The 20,969-nt window shown below is 40.5% G+C and overlaps 2 protein-coding genes across 3 annotated transcripts; one reads left to right on the top strand and one right to left on the bottom strand.

Moving 5' to 3' along the window:
* Positions 1-879: 879 nt before the first annotated feature.
* On the top strand, positions 880-14,020 carry crlf1b (cytokine receptor-like factor 1b). Of its 2 annotated transcripts, none has more exons than XM_039812328.1 (8): positions 880-1,166; positions 3,738-4,016; positions 4,782-4,911; positions 5,147-5,319; positions 9,708-9,865; positions 10,579-10,747; positions 11,989-12,170; positions 13,056-14,020. In XM_039812328.1, exons 1-8 carry the CDS (start codon positions 884-886, stop codon positions 13,077-13,079), a joined length of 1,398 nt encoding a protein of 465 aa, XP_039668262.1. In that variant the 5' UTR covers positions 880-883; the 3' UTR covers positions 13,080-14,020. The 2 variants fall into 2 exon arrangements, with proteins under 2 accessions (XP_039668262.1, XP_039668263.1); XM_039812329.1 differs by having other exon boundaries at positions 11,989-12,174.
* A 1-nt stretch (position 14,021) lies between these two features.
* On the bottom strand, positions 14,022-20,803 carry rex1bd (required for excision 1-B domain containing). Its single transcript, XM_039812330.1, has 5 exons — positions 20,669-20,803; positions 20,045-20,127; positions 19,670-19,874; positions 17,831-17,919; positions 14,022-14,456 (listed from the first exon to the last, which is right to left on the bottom strand). Exons 1-5 carry the CDS (start codon positions 20,669-20,671, stop codon positions 14,384-14,386), a joined length of 453 nt encoding a protein of 150 aa, XP_039668264.1. The 5' UTR covers positions 20,672-20,803; the 3' UTR covers positions 14,022-14,383.
* Positions 20,804-20,969: the final 166 nt, after the last annotated feature.

Below are 20,969 nucleotides of genomic sequence, written 5' to 3'. Positions count from 1 at the left end.
TATATGTCATTGTCTGTTTGATGGTTTCTTTGTGATGCACTCTGGTTGGTTTATAAATGTGCTTTAATAATAAAACATTGTAACGTGAAGATGACTGTTTGATTATTGTGAACATTGTAGGAATATGGTGTACCTTATTATAGTTATCAGATCAATAGGTTACAACGAAGTAAAAATACTCAGTTACAAGTAAACGTATAGGGTTACATTTAAAAAAAAAATACATGAGTAAAAGTAGTCTAGTGTAAGTATTAGTATTAGTGGCAACATGCACATAACATATTAAAAGTAAAAGTACTCATTATGCAGAATGGCCCCTTTTAAGAGTTATATTGTTAGTTGTAGCCTACTGATATACAGTGGACAATGTAAACAGCCATTGAATGTTGTACCTGAAGTGGGGCTGATTCTCTTTCATTCTTACTGCTGGACAGTTGAATCTATAGCAATAGAGAATATTTAGTTGTGTAGCCTATAAATAATTGATGTAGCATCATGTATTTATATGTAAAATCTTAATGTAATTGACATAGTAATGTGATGTAGTAGAGTAATAGAATACATAGAATACAATGGGAATTACTCAAGTAAAGAGCAAAATTGTTCTAGTCTACTAAGTACTTGAGTAAATGTACGTAGTTACTCTTTATTAGGCCTATATTTCCAGAAAAGGGTGTTATTTATAATATACCAAATATTACTGTGTAATATATTAGTGTGTAATATAGAGTGTGTGTGTGTGTGTGTGTGTGTGTGTGTGTGTGTGTGTGTGTGTGTGTGTGTGTGTGTGTGTGTGTGTGTGTGTGTGTGTGTGTGTGTGTGTGTGTGTGTGTCAGGCAGCACTAATGTGACTGAGTGGGAAAACAAGGGAGGAGCAAACAGTATGAACCTGGGTGTTACGGCAGCAGCAGCGTTATTAAAGGAAGCGATCCTCGTGTTCCCGCCAGCAGCCTGCAGTCAGTTTGGTCTCCAGACTTCCAGGGAAGAAGAGCCAACATTTGATCTGAGAAGAGCCGCTAAGAGAGTGAAGCTGCGCGGTTCCTGTCTGCTCTTCACGTCCCGGAAACTCGACAGGGACCGAGAAGGAAGAAAAGCAGCTGAAAGAACCATGTTTCCCTTCATGTTTCTCCTCCTCCTCGTCCCACATGTGCTGTTGTCCTCGACACGTAAGTACCAAACTTTAGTCAACTGACAGACAGACACAACCGACTGAACATTACCGTGTTTCTGTCGGTGCAGACCTCAGTGTGGTACGGGAGGATATGTGTGTCAACTTAGAGCAGCAGAGTTAGCTAAAGATAAAGTCAGTGTTTTCCAGAGTGAGCTGCTGTATGGAGGCTCTAAAACAAAACACAAGGATTTAAATAAACTTTTAAAAAAAATCAGCACAAAGTTTTCACCTGCCCAGGTGCTATCACCCCACCAATAATAATTATAATAGGCAGCCACAGAAGGTGGATTTTCAAGAATTTCCAGTGCTTATTAGGAGGAGGTGATATGGATAAAGTCCTCTATTACAGTAGCTATATGTCGTTTTTTATTGCGATATCGATATACTGATATAGTACATTTTATGGAAACTCAATAGAGAAAGTGTTAATGGTTAAAATCACCAAATGGGAATATCAGCTTTTGAGAAATGTTATGAATTGAATACCTGTCAAATCAAGAACATTTAATTAAAAATCAAAACATTTATATTGTTTTAAATGTTAAAATTAAATACAAATTACAGTCTGACCTAGTGGATTTTTCTAGACCAATATCACCATATGACAATTTAAAAAAAATCTATATAACAGCCAATATTAAGTTTTTAACATAAACATTTCTGATAATAATTCCTTAATTATTGACTCTTTTTGTGACCAGTAGTACTGAGCAGGACATTTTACAATGAAAAATAAAATTATCAGTGCTCTCTGGTTAACAAATTATGTTATAGAGACACTTTCTGTATGAAATTACGGTCTGTTATATAACCGTAAACATATCTTTATATTTTTCTGTTATTTATCAGAGGACATGTACGCAGATACCAATATATTTACAAGAAACCAGCTGATAATTTATGGGCCTACTTCAAATGAAAATCCAATATTGTCTACAAGGACCTAATACATAAATATGATTCAGGATAGCTACCATGGTATCAACAGTGTGGCAAAAATCTCTGACAATTTACAAATTTGTTGAAAAGAGATTGCACTGTAACCAGCAAAAACACAATAATTGGTGGCCAGGATAGCTCAGTTGGTAGAGCGGGCGCACATATGCAGAGGTTTATGCCTCGTCGCAGAAGGTCCAGGGTTTGATTCCAACCTGGGACGATGTCTCCCTGCATGTCTTCCCCCTCTCTCTCCCCTTTCATATCTTTCCTATCTATCCATTAAAGGCGGAAATGCCCCCAAAAATAATCTTAAAAAAAATAATACCGCCCTAATTGTATTATTCTCAACTAAAATAAATCTCAATGCAGTGACAGCACATGATTATGAGAGTAATTAGACTGAGAGCAAGACCTATTAGAGATGGTGGTGATGAGACAAATTGAAATAAATGGTGTTCATCAGTGCTGTTGCATGAAGGAAATGAAGGAAAGATAACAATAATATTCCAAGTTATTATCATGCAGACATTTGTAATGTTAAGACTGAGAAAATGATCTGCAAGTAGCTTCTATATGTGTCAAACACATGGATGTTATTTTTCTCATGTATATTTCATACCTTGCATGTTTTGTATTGAATCCCACTCACTGAGGCCCAGAGGTCAACCCTCACTCTTCCTCTACATGTAAATCGAATTTTGATCTCTGTACGTTTGTCTTCATATTCGTTGCTACTTACTCCAGTGAGGCTGGAAACATATACATAACATATCGCCCACCTGAAGCACAGTTAATGAAACTAACCTCTACACATTAACCCTCATGTCTCTGAGAAAAAGAAGCCCAGTGGTAACATTCAAACAGACGGTTTCTCATGAGCATCAATCATAAAGGCAAACATTAAGTCTAAGAGGGGTCGTGGTATGGAAAAGCATTCAAGGATTTGACCGACAAACCAGGGTGACCTTTCTGACCGATCCTACTCTCTCGGCTCCATAAATCCACTTCATTACTTGGTCATAAATATGTGCTGAGCTCCTGCTCTGTTGTGGTGCAGTACTGCCGCTGCTGCCTAACACAAACACAACGTTTTCTTACGGTTGGCAAGAGATTTGGACACACTGTGTGTTCAAGTTCAACAGCTGCCCAGGACCTAATGTTATTAAGGAGGGTCAAATCAGTGGAAATTAAATGATAAAAGGATAAATGTATTATGGTTGTGTTTAAAAAAAAAAAACAATGTCAGCAAGTTTACAGTATCTTTACCATTAAACACGGGGTGAAATCACATGAACAACCAACACATTTACATTAAATAATTAGCCAAATTAGTGCTATAATGATTAGTTGATTAGACATTTAGTCTATTGAAAGAGATTTAAATGTATATTTTTTTTTATTAATTAATCAAAAAACACATTTGCAGGTTTTCCTAGTTTTATATATTTTTTTAAATTAATATCTTTGGATTTTGGACATTTGCTGGGACAAAAAGTAATTTGAAGGGAATTTGCGTGGGACATTTTTCACTAATGGAATTCAATGAAAGCATGACATGAAAAAAAAGTAAAGGTGCATTACAAGAGAAAGAAAGGTAATACGAGGTATATGTGTTTCCACCATCCAGATGAAGCGGTGATCTCCCCTCAGGATCCCGTCCTGCATATCGGCTCCAGTCTGACAGCCACGTGCACGCTGAGCCCTGAGCTCGGCCTCCACGCCAGCACATTGTACTGGACTCTGAACGGGATAAGTGTGTCCAGCAGCGCGTGCAGTGTGTTGAGCCCCGACACCCTGAGCATCACCCTCCACAACCTCAACGGCTCCCAGCAGCAGTCTGGAGACAACCTCGTGTGTCACGGAGCAGATGGACACGTCCTGGCTGGTTCGTGTCTCTATGTGGGCAGTAAGTGGAGGCTTTTCTGGCGTTGCAGAGTCCTATATGGAAATGTCTCATTGAAATGCTCTTGGGCTCAGGAGGCTGGCTGTCAGGCTGGCACACAGCTTTCAGGAGACTGAATGAATAAAAAAAAAAAAAGATCTAGTGAGCTCAGTCTTAGTCTTTTTGAGCACAACCACCATTTCTATGGTGGTGTTAATATCTGAGGACACACAAACCCTGTAAATTAATATGTTTTTGAACACTGTAGATTAATAGATGTTCCTTTTTATTGAGACATGAAATTAAAATGGATAAAATTAAGTTATAAAATCATTAAAATAAATAAGATTGTTTCACTTTCAACTGCTCTCACACCACCTTAAAAATAACTGTTATGCAATTCCTTACAAAATCATAATTATTGACAAATAGTCAGAGCTTCTTTAAGACAACATTTTTATCCTTTTGGGGAACCTAAACAGTTTGTTGTGAACTCAGTTTTTATTGTTAGTTCCACATAAAATCCTTTTTGATTATAATTTGTCTGTAATGAGGTCTGTTGCATAATCAGCTTTTTTAATGCGTTGGCTTGATGGAGTGAACTCTTCACATGAATGGAGAAAAAAATTGGCCTTATGGTGTTTTCTTTCTCGTAAATTTCAGAATAAAATAAGATTAACACTAAGTAGGCCTAGTATGTTCACCATTTAACTCAACCCCACTTTTTTTAACTTCATTTCAACATCTTGCTTTAAAATGTGTTTTTTCATTGTTCTTTTTTTCCTCCAGGGCCTCCAGAAAAGCCAGTCAATTTAACGTGTTGGTCCCACAACACCAAGGACTTGAGCTGCAAGTGGAGCCCGGGGGGGCTGGGTGAGACCCACATCCAAACCAAATACACCCTCAAGTACAAATTGAGGTGAGCGCCCCAGACCTGCTGCAGCTCACAGGTGATCACCTCGCCCGACACCACTCAGGTAGACTAGCAATAAATGCATTAGTGCCGCGTACAGTTTTATCATCTGCAACACGCACTACGTTTAGAGGCTGCAGTGTGTCGTTCCTGCTCGTGTGCTAACTGTTACAAACAGTCAGTCTGCCTCTTCGGAAACAAACGTCATAGTTCATTTTGATCACTGTTTGTTTCTGTCCAGGTGGTACGGGAGAGAGAAGGAGTGTGAAGTTTACAACACAGGGAAGCAGCGCTACTCCTGCTACATCCCCCGCAACCTCGCCCTCTTCACCCCGTATGAGATCTGGGTGGAGGCAGCCAATCAGCTGGGCTCTGCTACCTCTGACATCACCACGCTGGACATCCTTGATGTAGGTGGGTAAGCAAAGGTTTTGAGGACGTCTGAAGTTGTAGAGCTTAAATAATATAGCTATTTCCATTCCTGTCTTGTCCTTTCTTTTCCTTTTCTGTCTTTTCCTTTCCTTTCTTGTCCTTTCTTTCATTTCATGTCTTTTCCTTTCCTTTCTTGTCCTTTTTTCTTTCCTTTCCCGTCTTATCCTTTCCTGTCTTTTCCATTCCTCTGTTCCATTTGTCTGTCTGCAGATCTCCTGCATATGGCTAACACACTTCTCTAGGGGAGAGGGGGATTCATTTTTATTGTTCGTTCCCTCTGTAACAGCGTTATGGTTTCAGGCTGCAACTCTCAAAGAAACGGTTTTGTTGTACAAGTTAACCGCACATCCGATGCCTCTGTGGGAAAGGCTTCACGGGTTTTCTCAGCGAGAAATTTAGGTTATAATGTACGAGCGACAGCGGGTACATCTTACAATTTCTCCGACGCTAATGGAATTGCTTAGCGTTGTGGCCTCCAGCGAGCGCAACATTTTGAAAGCAGTGTTTATTGTCCGTGACTGGGCATCCTCTCCCTCCATTCATCCTCACTTCACACTGAGGAACAGAGAAGTTGGAGCTGTGAGTGGGTTGGAGGAGTGTTGCCATATGTATGATGCATTGCACTGCCTCAATAACAGAAACAATGAGCTGGGAGTATATTTGTTCTGGCTCGGTTTCCTTTTCTCCCTTGAGCTGAATGCGTTAGAACAAATAAAGCTGAAAAACAGCGTCACGCACCAGCAGTGCAGGATGTCTAAAGCAGGAGGTTACAAACAGGAAACACTTTTACAAGTTCTTTAATAAGTTCCTTTTTGTCTCTCGTGCTGCCATCCCCTTTTATCTTCCCCTCTGTCTTTCTCTCCTTCAAAGCACTTGATTTGTTTGCAACCTTTATTGCAGTAGATCAAATGTTCAGTTTAATACTGACTGAGGGAACACCACGCTCTCTACAGGAAGTACGGACTGACCTGAACCAAAGCCTGCTAGCCAGTCTGTACAATTTTTCTCTATTCAAATGAAAATACCTAAATCTTCCATTTGCTCATTGTTGAAATGACAAGTTAGGAACCTCTACATATGGTGACTGTCCAAAGGCTTCTCGAAAATCATTTTTATAATTGTTGGAAAATGTATTCTCTTGCACTCCAATCTGGAACTGTCCTGTTTAAGTAGAAGTAGGATTTAGTTTTATTAATTATTCTCTCGTGCACATAAATCTGTTAACGGATTAATTTATTTGTATTTCTTTCACTCGCAGCTGGCAAACATTCAATCATTGTATGCATATATGGATTACATTATGTTAGGACTATTCCCCCGCACAGAGTTTGAGAAAGCTATTATATACTGTAAGGCGGCGGTTCCCAAACTTTTTAGGCAACGCACCCCGTTCTACATCCTGACCGGGTTGACGCACCCCCAATCTTTTTTTGATCTTTTCTTTTTATGGCCAAATTAAAGTAAGAGGCTTTTGACTCACATTGGCATGCTTTGTGTTCAGGTGGAGACGTAGATAAGAGGGCTTCATACAGCTGTTAGCCAGAACCTCACTGCACACCACACACTGTGGCTTTGGGCAATCACAACGCATCTCTCAGTTTCCCTCGCCTCCGATTCCTTAGTCTCTCTCTTTCTCGCTCCTCTTTCATGGCTTATAACTTTAGATGTCCCGCCTGACAGTTGCCCTGATTTTAGCCAGTTGTGCATATTTGCGTAAATAAACAATTTCAGCTTGTAGGCATACATAGGTAGGGCTGGGTACCGAAGTCAATACTTTTTATGCACCGGCCGAATTGCCTCTGAAGTATCGAGTATCGAAAAATGCCTCGTCATTCAATACCCAATTTCAATACCTAAGGAGGAAATCTCATGAGCGTCAGTGAGCCAATAAGCACGCAGCATGCTTTTACCAAGATCTAATAATGTCTGTGATTGGCTATCTAACGTTACACGTCATAGAGACACGCAGGAGAAACTCTACGTTACACACAGAGACGGGGCTCACGTAGTCGGAGCTGAAAAAAAATTACTAAAAAAGAAATTTCTTTTTGTTTTATAAAATTTGTATTGAAAAAAAGCATCGTTTAGGAACCGGTATCGGAGTCACGGTATTTGTACCGGTATCGAACATTTTTTAACGATACCCAGCCCTATACGTAGGTAATGTTAAAGCTAGTGATGTTACACTACGCATACGTTACGTAAAGACAGGCTGACTGGCAAGAACTGAAGTGCATTTTGGGTACATTTATTTATTAAAATGTAAGTTTTTAATTTAAAATTTATAAAGCAAAGTTTTAAATTTTTAGGTTTTTTATTTAAAAAAAATACCACTAAAAAGTATTGGTGTAGTTATTACACTAGGGGTGGTACAGTTCATGAAAAAACACCCGAACCGCTCGGTTCGCTAGTCTCGGTTCGGAGCATGTGTACCGCACGGTTCGTCAGTACACTGTTAAGCTGCACTAACCTCTTACTGCCGTAGTGCCCACTTTATACACCTATGTTAAAACACTTACTGGAAATGACCATTGACATATATATTAAGGAAATGACGAGCGGGATGGGCGTGACAAACGCAACCCATGGCAGCTGATTGGACGATCGCGTCACATGGGTCTGGCTGGTCCCTAATTTCAAAACAGACTGTCATGGCGGCTCGTTCAGAATACGATCTCATATTGTACTAAAATAGTTCACCGAAACGTGTTTCTGAAAACATTTTAAGCAAGAAATAGGCCATGCAGTTGCTGAATCTGTCTTCATTTCAGATCGACAAAGGTCAGTTTAAAAGATTTTCGTCAGATTTTGAGAGACACCGAGCCGACCGCTCCTCAAGTGGAGTGGGGTGCCGCTGCACGTCACGTCACGTCACGTCACATGCAGAAATGTCAAGTGGGAGAGAGGCTGACCGGAGGTGGAGGATGCGCCAGCGTCGTTTATAGTCTGGTGTGTGGGAACATTTTGGATTTCATGGTAGGCCTACCTATGATGAAATAAAACAATATATAGAACTGCCACTGTGTGCATGTTTTGTGCAACATGCATTCAATATGCTAATTTTAGCTATATATCATATGCTGAAGTATATTCTGGAGTGTTAAAGATTAAAAGAAAAAATAACAAGAACCGTACTGAACCGAAAACCGTGACCCTAAAACCGTGATACGAACCGAACCGTGGGTTTTGTGAACCGTACCACCCCTATATTACACCATTACATTTTTCCTCTTGCGCACCCCCTAGAAGCACCTCAAGCACCCCAAGGAGTGCGTGCACCACACTTTGGGAATCGCTGCTGTAAGAGAATAGTAGGCTATGTATTGGGGGAAATGCACCATTACTTTGACCATGTTGTAAAGCAGTTAAAAAGTGTTTAACTGACTGGTCAAAATGGAAGCAGCAGTGGCAGAGATATCCAGACTAGGAAGTTCCAAAAACACTTGAACCTACACTTCCCATAATGCCCATGTTTCTGAACTTATCCCACGTCAGACTGAGGTAAACCTGATGGCATTATTAGTGTTTAAATTGAGAGCCATTTTAAGCTATAAAACAGTGTTTGATCACAAAGAAATAACGTGCATGCAATCATTTTCTTTTTCTTCATAACTTAATTCTAAAATATATAAGTATTTCATTTTACTAACTGACCTTTTTTTTGTTTTCAGGAAAGATCAGTCAGTTAGAGAGACAGAATTATAAAGAATATAATAAAAAGACAAAACAAGAATCAAAAAGACCAGTCACAGAATAATAATAATAATAATAAATGTTGACTTCCCAACTGCGGCTTTGCCCCTTCGCGACATGCAAGTTTAACCGACACACAGAGACGGACAGCATGAAGCTCTGCAATGTGGCACCTTCCCACGGAGGTGTGGGTGTGTTTATTTGTGCTTTAGAACATAACCGCTGTGAAACAATCAGAAAATAAAGTTTTTTTTATTCCTCTGATTCACTGCTTTGTTCGCCGCTCCCTTTCTTCATTCACTCTCTAGCTCACTCGACCACCGCTGCTCTTTCTCTTACTCTTTCTCTGGCTGTTGAGCCGGGGAGGAGGGGCTAACTTTGAACGCTATGTGTTTACAAACAGTAAACCAAACTTACTACATATTAGACCTTTCCAACTTGTATGAGACAGATGGTAGTTTGCTGGCTCAGCACTGATCATCCTCACCATGAAGAATGATGTGTGATGTTTGTCTGCCATCGGTGTTATAGTACAATATTCACTGTAGGTTTTCTCTCTCTCTCTCTCTCTCTCTCTCTCTCTCTCTCTCTCGTCATTCAAGCCTCTTCTACCCTTGCCCTGATTACTGTACATCTGCTGCATGCAAACCTTTGAACAATTGTCCTTGTTCGTGCAGTGACCACTGACCCTCCTGCCAACGTGCAGGTGAGTCGTGTCGGCGACCTTGAGGACCAGCTGACAGTCCGCTGGGCCAGCCCCCCCGAGCTCAAGGACATCCTGTTTCAGGCCAAATATCAGATACGCTACAGACTGGAGGACAGCACTGAATGGAAGGTGGTACACACACACACACACACACACATACACACACACACACACACACACACACACACACACACACACACACACACACTTTCTCTGTAGCTATGACACCGCTGAGGCAGCTTGTTAAAATATTTGATGTGCGGCATCGACTGATCCATTAAACGATGAACATAAAAGTTGCTCCTGCTGCATCCCCAGCCTCCTGCGTGTGCTTTCATTACAAACTTACAAACGTCTTGTGTTAAAACCTTGACTGCTGCCTGATTCTTTGCTGGCAAATTTTGAACGCTGGCTTTCATCCAGAAGTGAAGCTTTTAGAAACATTTTCATTCTTTCAAACTGCTTCTTTGATGTTTTCTCCCCACAGCTTCTTTATGTTTTTCTCTGTTGTGTAGGTACATACAATATGTCTTTGAATAAGAGGATTAATATCTACACTACATTTATTTATTTATATATATATATATATACACACACATATACACATACACACACATACTTTTCATCTGTGCTATAGGCAAATTTGCAATAGATGCGACCACATACGCGCATGCATCCACGCGTTCATGCATTCACATACACACAACCTCACACACACTTGACGTCAATGCCAAATTTCAGCCTCCTAGGGCGAAAAATAATGGTGATAAAAGATGTAGCCAACATCTCTGTTTAGTTGGAGTCGAGAAGGATTTTGACTGTCATTTTGTTGCCTCTCACAGGTGGTGGATGATGTTGGTAACCAGACGTCCTGTCGGCTCGCAGGCCTCCAGCCCGGGACCGTCTATTTTGTCCAGGTGAGGTGCAATCCAGTGGGCATCTATGGCTCCAGGAAGCCCGGCATCTGGAGTGACTGGAGCCACCCGGCTGCCGCCTCCACGCCCAGCAGTGGTGAGTACGTTGCAGAGGACATTTTAATACAAGACTGAATTACCAAAACGGCGCCTCATGTTTTAAATGGTTTTTAAATGCTTCCCAAACGTCTGAGATACCCACAAATCTTGACCGTTCGTTTTTTCTAATACTCAACCTTTCCTTGCCAATTGAAGCCAGAAAAAAACAATGTCCTTATCCCTGTTTCAACATCCTGAACAAGCAGATCCAAACCGCATGTGACCCAGGAGAAACCAAACATCAATAGGCTAGATACCTTGATAGAGATCTCCCAGCAGAGGATTAGAAGGAACTGCAAAGAGCCAGGGGGACATTTTGATAGATTTTTGTCGTCGGCTTCAAAGATTGATCAAGTTAAAAAGCTGGTTGTCTGTCGTAGAAGCACACACAGGGCCTATAAAGCTTGAGTAGAAGCAGCAGGAGCAGATAATGAGTTACATAGGTCATGCGGTATTTACTCCCCAGAGGGAGGAAGTCGTTATCGGGCTCTGTATTTTGCCAAAAAGAATCGATTGTAGCAGACTTTAAACTTTCCTCCCCAAATATGGTAAATCACCTCCACAGTTTAGGACATTACACCGAGTAACATTTGTCTTTATATGAAACTGTGTACATCAGGTTTTGTGAAATTAAGCAACATGAATCATCATAAATGTTCATTGAGCGACTGCGTTTATTTTTACCAGAAGCCTCTTAAGTAGAGAGAAGTGAGAGGTGTGCTACTGTAAATGTTTCTTTATTTAAGAATACACCAGAGCATTATCTTAGGGTTTGGGACTGATATTAAGTAAGTGTCATTTCTAGCCAAGTAAAAACTAAACTCGGGTATGTTGTGATCGATATTTCAGTCTGGACCAAAGTGCTGGCCTGACTGACAGACCAATGTTGCCTCCATAGAGCCACGCTGTGCCTTTTAGCATGGCTAAAAACACTTAAATTGACTTTATTTCACCAGGTTCATCTACTATCAGGGCTGCTTTCCACAGAGGTGTTGTGTAAGAAAAAAGAAAACAAACTATAGGACGTGTGAATAAGAACCATGCCTATCACATTTATGCTGACACATCAAGCAGATGGTGCATGGTCTAGCCTCTACCGCACCTTGCACTAACACTTGTCCTAACTATAACCTTGACGCTGTTCTCTCATCCTCCCCCCTCTCTCTTACCTCTTCCTTTCTTCACTCACACTCTCTCCTTTGTCTCTCCCCTCCTCACCCCCCTCCCTGCCTCTCCCAGAGCGGCTGCAGAGCGGCTCCTGCGATCCTAAGCCTGGTGAGCAGAACTCCACCCTGCGGCGGGAACTCAAGCAGTTCTTCGGCTGGGTCCGCAAACACGCGTCCGGCTGCAGCGGCATGTCAATCAAACTGTACGACCAGTGGAGGGTGTGGCTGCAGAAATCGCACAAAACGCGCAACCAGGTAGGTAAGCAGAAAATCTCTCGCTTTTCATTATCTCTCCTGAGCGACCCACACACACACACACACACACACACACACACACACACACACACACACACACACACACACACACACACACACAACCACACACACACACACACACACACACACACACACACACACACACACACACACACACACACACACACACACACACACACACACACACACAGCTGCATTGAAGTCCTGAACTGAATTTCTGACCCTGCCTTTTGTTTATGCGATGTGTGGGGTAGCAAACACACAGAGATGACAGATTTTTTTTGCTTGAACTTGGTTACTTTAAAAATGCGGTTTGGCTATTACTGCCAGACGCGGGAGCATGAAAGCAGATGCACTCCGATTTTATTACATATTTTAACGATGTAGACTCGATCTTCCGCTGATGACCACAACAAAGAGCAACGAGCATGTAAATGTAATTAACAGCGCACTGTTATGTGTTCCTTTGTTTTCTCTTGGCGTAAGGAGCCCCTTTCACAAAAATAACTCGGGGCCAAATGGCACGCAGAGCCCCGGCATCTTCTGTACATTTACAGTATGTGACTTTGTGAGGAGTTCAGATCATCGGCCACATCCTCTGCTGCTCAGTCCTTGAACTCACAGAAACCCTCACTCCACCTGACTCAATTAGCTCAGCAGTCTCTGGGTTTTTGTGCTTGAGGGGGGCACACACTGTCGCCTGAATAATGTCTTTGTTCACAAACCGTGACAGGTTCTCATTGATTACCTTGAGAGTAAGGTAGCAGGGGGCTGGGAGCGATACGCTGAGAATAAGAAGATGATGCGAAGAAAGACGAAGAGAGGACGAAAGTAGTAACCATCAGCTTTTGACTTACCTTTCAGATTCTACAAGACGATAATTCATAGCAGCACCGCTCAGCACCACTGTGGTGTTTAATTCCAGAACAGCATCAAGAAACTGACGGATAACTGGCCCCGAGGGTCCCAGCTGTGTGAGGGATACTGCAGTGTTTGGTCATACCGCCTTAACTTGACTTTAAAGGGCCCGAGTGGAAGATAACTGAAGTGAGACAATTCAGCCTTTTTCTGCCATTTCCGCTGGCCAAATCTATCTGTTAGATCTGTTACCGGACACAAATGTTACAGCCTTCAGCAACTGTACTTTTATTCTGGAAAAGGGAAAAAAAAATGTTAGCGTCACAGTTTAGACTTTTTAAGTCAACTTAATGTAATGCAAGTCTTTGATGATCCCCGTCTAATGATAGTAACATGAGGGAACTGGGAACAAAATGTACAGAACAAACCTAGCTTTTTGTAGAGCCGTGGTTTTCTCCATGCTAATCTGAATGTGAGATTGACATTGTTTTTGCCATTAGGATAATTTTCAATTAATCTGCTATTAGTTTCTTGATTAATCGTTTTGTCTATGAAATTTCAGAAAATTGTGTGAGAGAGAGAGAGAGAGATAGAGAGAGAGACGATTATCAAAATAGCCGGCAAATAATTTTCTGCTGATAATCTAATTTGATTGTTTCAGCTCTAGTTCAGTGAAAACAAAATGTGAAATCACTGAGCCCTTTTAAACAGTAATTACAGTCGACATAAAGTAGCGAGCTACCTAAAATAATAATTATTCCTGAAGGTGTTGAATTTAATTTCCCATGTATTAAGGCCTCACTATCTGTAAAATGTATATACTGTCTACCATTTGTTTGAAGACATTTTCATACTGTTTATATTTTTATAACTGCATATTTAAAGTTTTTTTTAAGTTATATTCTTTTACTGCACCATGTAGTGCCTCTGAGAAATACTGAGTATAATGTATAAAACAGTACAAAGTCAAACTCGTCTTGGAAAGTGTCTTTTTATACATTTCTTTAAAATACAATTCATCAAGTAAACTAACAAAGATAGCAGGATAAGCCTCCAGAATTATTTAACCTTTTAGAGTATGTACACATTTCATCAATTTCTTTCTTTCTTGCGGAGGCATGCACTAACACAAACCCATGACAGATAGAAACCGAGCCAGAATGTGAAAGTTCCCCTGGGTGGAGTAAGACTGCAGCAGCGAGCAGGGTGGAGCCAGAGGGGGATCGATAAGTGCAGCCGAGGAGTCCAAGATGGAAGTTGCAGCAGAGCCAATCGGTCAGCTCGGCCGTCTGGTGATGTGAGAGGGCGGCTGCAGGCCTCCTGGGAGCCGCCTGTCAATCACACTCCTCAGAGTCATACTTAAAGTCCTGCATGATCTCACTCAGAGCCTCTTTGTTCTTGATGATCCTGGAAAACACATTAGTTACTTTGTTACAAACATTTTGTGTGTATATATATATATATATATAAAAAACACACTCACCTAAAGGATTATTAGGAACACCTGTTAAATTTCATGTTAATGAAATTATCTAATCAATCAATCACATGGCAGCTGCTTCAATGCATTTAGGGGTGTAGTCCAGGTCTAGACAATCTCCTGAACTCCAAACTGAATGTCAGAATGGCCCAATCCCAAAGTCCGGACTCACAGACTTTGGTGCGTGTTCTCGCGAAATTTATAAGGGCTTAGGGTTGTCCCAATGTGGAATTTCAAAGGGCGTGAGGGTTTGAGTACACACTTACCGAGCCCTTTCCGTGAGTCTGCATCGATGCAGACTTCACCAAAGGGAATTACCCACAGTTCAAAGCGTTTGGGCGCGATTGCGGAGACGATGGGGAAATCCGGAAATTACGAAGGTAAACAACAGCACGACACACGATCACGGAACGGACCAACCTGTTGTCCAGCTTGTAAAACGAGTTTGGAATTAGGTAGCCGTCTCCTGGGCCTTGACCGTGTGGAAAGCAACAAACTTGAAATGAAAATTACCAAACCGGCAAGTGTCAGCAACATCTTTGTTATTAAACGTCGCCAAGGTAACGTGATCTCGTGAAGTGCTTTCCCGATCCCATTTCTACCTATCTGAGCCCATGTGGCCTCACACACTCACTCACTTAGTACCTGAGATCAATTAAGTCTGTAGCTATGTTTCCATCCACATGTTTTTATCCGAATTAAGTGATATCGAATGAAAAATGCCTTATGGAAACAGTAAAATCCGACTGAATTTCATGAATATCGACTCAAAGAAAATACGTTCGGTCTCATTGGATTTTCTCTTGATCGATATAAGGCTTATGCGATAAACGCTGATGGAAACGTTATTTGCCGAATAAATAATGAATTGCGATTAAGTTGTAGGTCATTTTATGGTTGCAACCTGCAATAAAACGAAGAAGAAGTTTCAGTTCATTTCCGCCCAGTATTTCCGCTCTGTTTGCACATACGACAGCTGTTAACAACAAAACAGATGTAATGCGGGACAAACGAGGAGACAAGATACTTTTTTAATTTAATTTACCAGAAAAATATAACTGCTCTTTTAGATAGCAAAAATCTAAGAAACGCCATCATTTATCAGGAGCTCGCAAAGGAAATGACCAACAAAGGTTACGACAGGGACATTCTAAAACGCTTAAAGTTAAAAAGCTTAACGTGGTTTAATGTATCTAAACAACGATCAATAATCACCAGATTTATCATGGTCATATCTTGTCATAAACACTTAAGCCTGTCAAAAACACTAAATCGAAATCCAACGATTATAGACGTTATCTCACGTTAATGTTTTCTTCATCATTGCGCCCTATGGCGAGGAAAAAGCTTTTTGGTTTAATGTAGCCTACCTAAACAATGATAAATGATTACCTAATTTCTCTCTTATAATGCTCCTCATAAACAATGAAAACTGTCAAAAACTCGAACCCAAAGTCCAATTATTATCGACATTATCTGACATAAAGCATTTCTGCCTCACAGCAGGGCAGCGGAGCGGCTGGGGTTGACTCTCCACGGTTCTCATTGGCTTTATAAGTCTTAATGTGAAAAAGCTTAACGTGGTTTAATGTACCTAAACAACGATCAATCATCACCAAAAAAAATCCTCTCCTATATTGCTCATCATAACCACTTAAAACGGTCAACCCAATGTCCAAATATTATGGACGAAAACATTAACGTGAGATAACTTCAATAATCGTTGGATTTCCATTTAGTTTTTTTGACAGGCTTTGTGTTCATGACAAAATATGACCATGATACATCTGGTGATGACTGATCGTTGTTTAGATAGGCCTACATTAAACCACGTTAAGCTTTTTCACGTTAAGCGTTTTAGAATGTCCCTTACGACAAGCCGTGGGACGTCCTGCGGAGTAAATGGAAGGCGCTACACGGATCAAAAAAAGAGAGTTGTCTCGCAGCGGTGCCGGAGGGAAAATAAAAGGCAAGTTCCACCTTTTTGATGAGCTGGATCAGATCCTCGGTCAAAGGCCCATCGTAGCTTAGCTTGGCTTCTAATATTAACAACAACTACTACTACTTTTGTCTAGCAAAACTTTGTTCGCAAAAGTTCGCTTGAATGTTGTGCGATTCAGTGCAAAAATGAATGGAAACACCATAAAATGTCTCAAATCAATTTGATATACCAATTTAATCGCAAAACAGCATGGGACGTCATTACGCACAGGTTTTTATTCGCTTTAGAGCTGTTGGATGGAAACACACTTTCACCAGCTTTATTCGCATGAGTTTTTTTACCGAACTTCAGATAATTCGATTGACAAGTGGATGGAAACTCAGCGAGTGAGTCCTTAGTCCTCAGGGCTCACTTTGGGATTGGGCCAATGGAAAAGAAAGGTGATCTAAGCAACTTTGAGCGTGGCATGGTTGTTGGTGCCAGACGGGCTGGTCTGAGTATTTGACAATCTGTTCAGTTACTGGGATTTTCACCCACAACCATTTCTAGGGTTTACAAAGAATGGTCTGAAAAAGGAAAAACATCCAGTATACTGCAGTCCTGGGGGGCAAAAATGCCTTGTTGATGCTAGAGGTCAGAGAAGAATGGGCCGACTGATTCAAGCTGATAGAAGATCAACTTTGACTCAAATAACCACTTGTTACAACCGAGGTATGCAGCAAAGCATTTGTGAAGCCACAACACAAACAACCTTGAGGCGGATGGGCTACACCAGCAGAAGACCCCACCGGGTACCACTCATCTCCACTAAAAATAGGAAAATGAGGCTACAATTTGCATGAGCTCACCAAAATTGGACAGTTGAAGACAAAAATGTTGCCTGGTCTGATGAGTCTCAATTTCTGTTGAGACATTCAGATGGTAGAGTCAGAATTTGGCGTAAACAGAATGAGAACATGGATCCGTCATGCCTTGTTACCACTGGGCAGGCTGGTGGTGGTGGGGGTGTAATGGTGTGGGGGGGGGGGGGAATCCCTTTTGCCTTCAGAACTGCCTTAATTCTTTGTGTCATTGATTCAACAAGGTGCTGGAAGTATTCTTTAGAAATGTTGGCCTAAATTGATAGGATAGGGTCAAACACGGTATTAGTATGGTGTTCCTAAAAAAATAAATAAATAAATAAATAAATATATATATATATATATATATATATATATATTTTACAACCAAAGAATAGTCTGTTAAATGAGGAAATAAACGGGAAGTGGTGCAGCTGACAAGCAGGTTGATAGTGAGCGAGTGGCTGGGTCACCAGGGAGCGAACGCAATAAACTGAGGGGTGGTAATAGTTGCTCTTACTCGTGCTTGATCTCCTGAATCTGTTCTTGACAGTCTTCGTCCTCCGGGTGATCCTGGGCCCGCTGCCTGGCCAGCTGCAGCTTGGCTGTCTGTTGAGAAGGCACATCAGATAAGATTTATGCAAACCATTCATCAGTGGGGGGATGGAGGGGAGACAGATGAACTCTTAAGATAATAGGAGCTTTATGACGTGATGTTGCTGGCAGAAAGGACGTTAAGTTAATAGTATAGGAGTATAAAACTTCACACAAAAGTGCTACACATCACCTCTGAACACCAGATGTATGAAATGCGGACTGTTGAAGAATGTGGGAAGCACTGAGGCGCAACATTTTTACACCAGTCTCAAACTGTCTGTCCAATCATGATGAGCGTCACAGACAGACTGCAGCTATCATGTCACTGACTTGAATCAGAACCCAAATATTACCATCAGAAGCATCTGCAGTTTTCCTCCTTAAATGGTGTTTGCTTTAAGACATTTATGACTTGAGCTGCCAGCATATTAAGAACCGCTGAATCCTTAACATGACAGTGGTGAAATGAGAGAAAGAGGATGACATGTTTTGAATAAGAAGTCTGCCTCCTTGTGGTAAAACAGTGGAGTTGTATCAAACAAACCAAAAATATTCACTTGTAATAGAATTGCATTACATGCTAAATATTTATTAAAGGTTTGAAACATTAATTGTGGCAGGTTAAATTGATTCTTGAAATTCTTGTAAAATAATATGTAAAGTTATACGGCAATTATACAAAGAATTTGCAAAGGAAAAAAGATTTTAAAAAAGTATAAATGAATCCTCCATTACATAGAGTAGATTAAATGAAACAGCATCTACATATTACTAAATAAATCAAAATGCAAATTGAGAAAACATTTTTTTTTTAAACATTGTCTTCTGAATTTACTTATGAACCCCCTTTCAATATATAACTTTTTTTTTTTTAAACTTTTTATTTATATATATATATATATATATATATATATATATATATATATATTATATATATATATATATGTTCTTCTTATTTAAATATCCATCTCTTAATTTTCCTCTCAACCTGTCTCTTGATCTGAACTATGATGTTTGTGTATACTTATCATTAGTCTGTATTTTGCCCCGCCAAACCTTACTCCACAGCGCTGTGGAGTAAGTCCCAAGTCCCAGACAGCCACAGTGGCTCTGCCAAATAGTTTCTGAGAGGAACTTGTTTTAGTGGAACATTCGCACCCCAAAAGGAAACGCCACATACAATATTAAATGAAATTAACTGTTCACACAATACAGCAGCATCAGCTATTTAAATAGCTGGATACATGGCTATACGTCATTAGTTCTTACCAGAGTATCGCCGTGTGTACTTCGTCCATAGCAATCCTCTCCAATCGGTCCCAAAACGTCCCAGTTAGACAGTAAATGCCGTAAACATATTCTTTGTTAATCTTAACAATCATTGCCCGAACAAACCAAGCAGGTCTGCCTTGTTGCATGATCCAAATCTTCTTAAAAACATGCCTTTTTTAGCGCATAGCTTGCTCGAAGTCTGTTGTTGTTTCCCGAAGCGAACAGAGTTTGAGAATGGCAACACACAGAGAGCGGAAGGTGAGGAACATCTGGCGTGAGGCACGCGCGGGGTGTCAGGCACTTATCCTGGAGATGTACTTCCGTTGATCTAGACTAGTTTGCTGATTACATCACCTTCACCTTCTATATGTACTGTAGGTCAACCAGTGTACTTGTTCATTTTATTTGATGTTGATTTTCTTGGCTTTTACACTGCTGTTGTCTGGATTTAATATTTAAAAAATGAAACATACAGCGAGTGGTTACATACCAGTTCAAGTTTCTGCTTCTCTTTGCTCTGCAGCTTTTCAATGTGCTCAGAAAGGGCTGGCCTGTCAAACTCATGGTGCAGCTTTTCCTTGATCTCCAGCACTTCCTTGGAGATGCCGCAGAAGGCCTGTGTTATCTCATGGACCAGCTGCCTGTAGTGGTCAAAATCATAATGGGGCCCTGTCCTCAAGTAGGCCTCATGTCCTCTGGAAGGCAGAAAAACAACACAAATAAAAGTGAGGTGTACAATTTAGATTTCTATAATTATGTGCCTGAAATTAAGGACAATGATCCCTGGAGACAGGAGGAAATGTGCTTGTGTCTTTACAATAATTTAACAACAGTGTGGTGGCGTCATTACTAGATTTAAACTTACTCTTCAAAGAGCTGATACGTCTCTACCCGCTCAGCCTGAAGCTGATAAAACCTCTGGATCAGGGCTTTAAAGTCTGTGGGGACCTACAGGGAGGAAATCACATTAAAGAAAGGTAACATATAGCATGCAGAAAATTATAATATGAATCCATCCAAGCTGGATTATTATTATCATTGTCACTCAATTAGAAAAACGTTTGAAAAAATGTAGTTAAGCTATAGGTTGTTAAAGCTTCGCAAATATTTGTATCCATATTATGAATGTATATGTTTTGGCCTTTTAACAGACTAAGTAAGCACTTTTTTCCATTTAGAGCTCTCATATGATGTGGTTTTTGACATATTACGGGCTAAAGTCCCAATAAAAACATTATATGATATAATTTTGAATAATGTTACATTGTACTATACTTGACTGGTTGTAATTAGTGTTTATGAAGAGAAATGAAAGCTTGTGAGAATAAAGCTACAGGTAACAAGCAGCTCGTTATAACCTAACGCTACAACTTCAGCTACATTAGCCAACTTAACATTAGCGTTGATTAGCTTAGCACATGTGGAAGTAACGTTACTAATTTTGAGGCTCTCAGACATTTAACTGTAGTATAAAATGTCAGATACTCACCATTGTAACCTGGCAGAAAATTCTGTCGCTGGGTTTCCACAGTTAATCACAGTGACATGTTTATATTTCATAAATGCAGGACGTTGTTTTACTTCTATATATGAATCAGCAGGCTGCCTGCTCTGCCACACGGAAATGATGATGTAGCGCATTGTGCATCGTTTGTTTTCAAAATAAAAGTTCTCATACACAAAAACGGACTTTCACAGTTTCTTCTGTAGCCTCTATTGACAAGAGAGATTTCTTCTTTCACAACTACAGTGTAAACTGAATTACTCTATGTTTACACTCTTTGATTTAG

This window comes from Perca fluviatilis, chromosome 9 (genome assembly GCF_010015445.1).
Source record: "Perca fluviatilis chromosome 9, GENO_Pfluv_1.0, whole genome shotgun sequence".
In the NCBI taxonomy this organism is placed as follows: domain Eukaryota; kingdom Metazoa; phylum Chordata; class Actinopteri; order Perciformes; family Percidae; genus Perca; species Perca fluviatilis.
The sequence above is the reverse complement of the archived record's forward strand: the minus strand, read 5'-3'. Positions and strand labels throughout refer to the sequence as shown.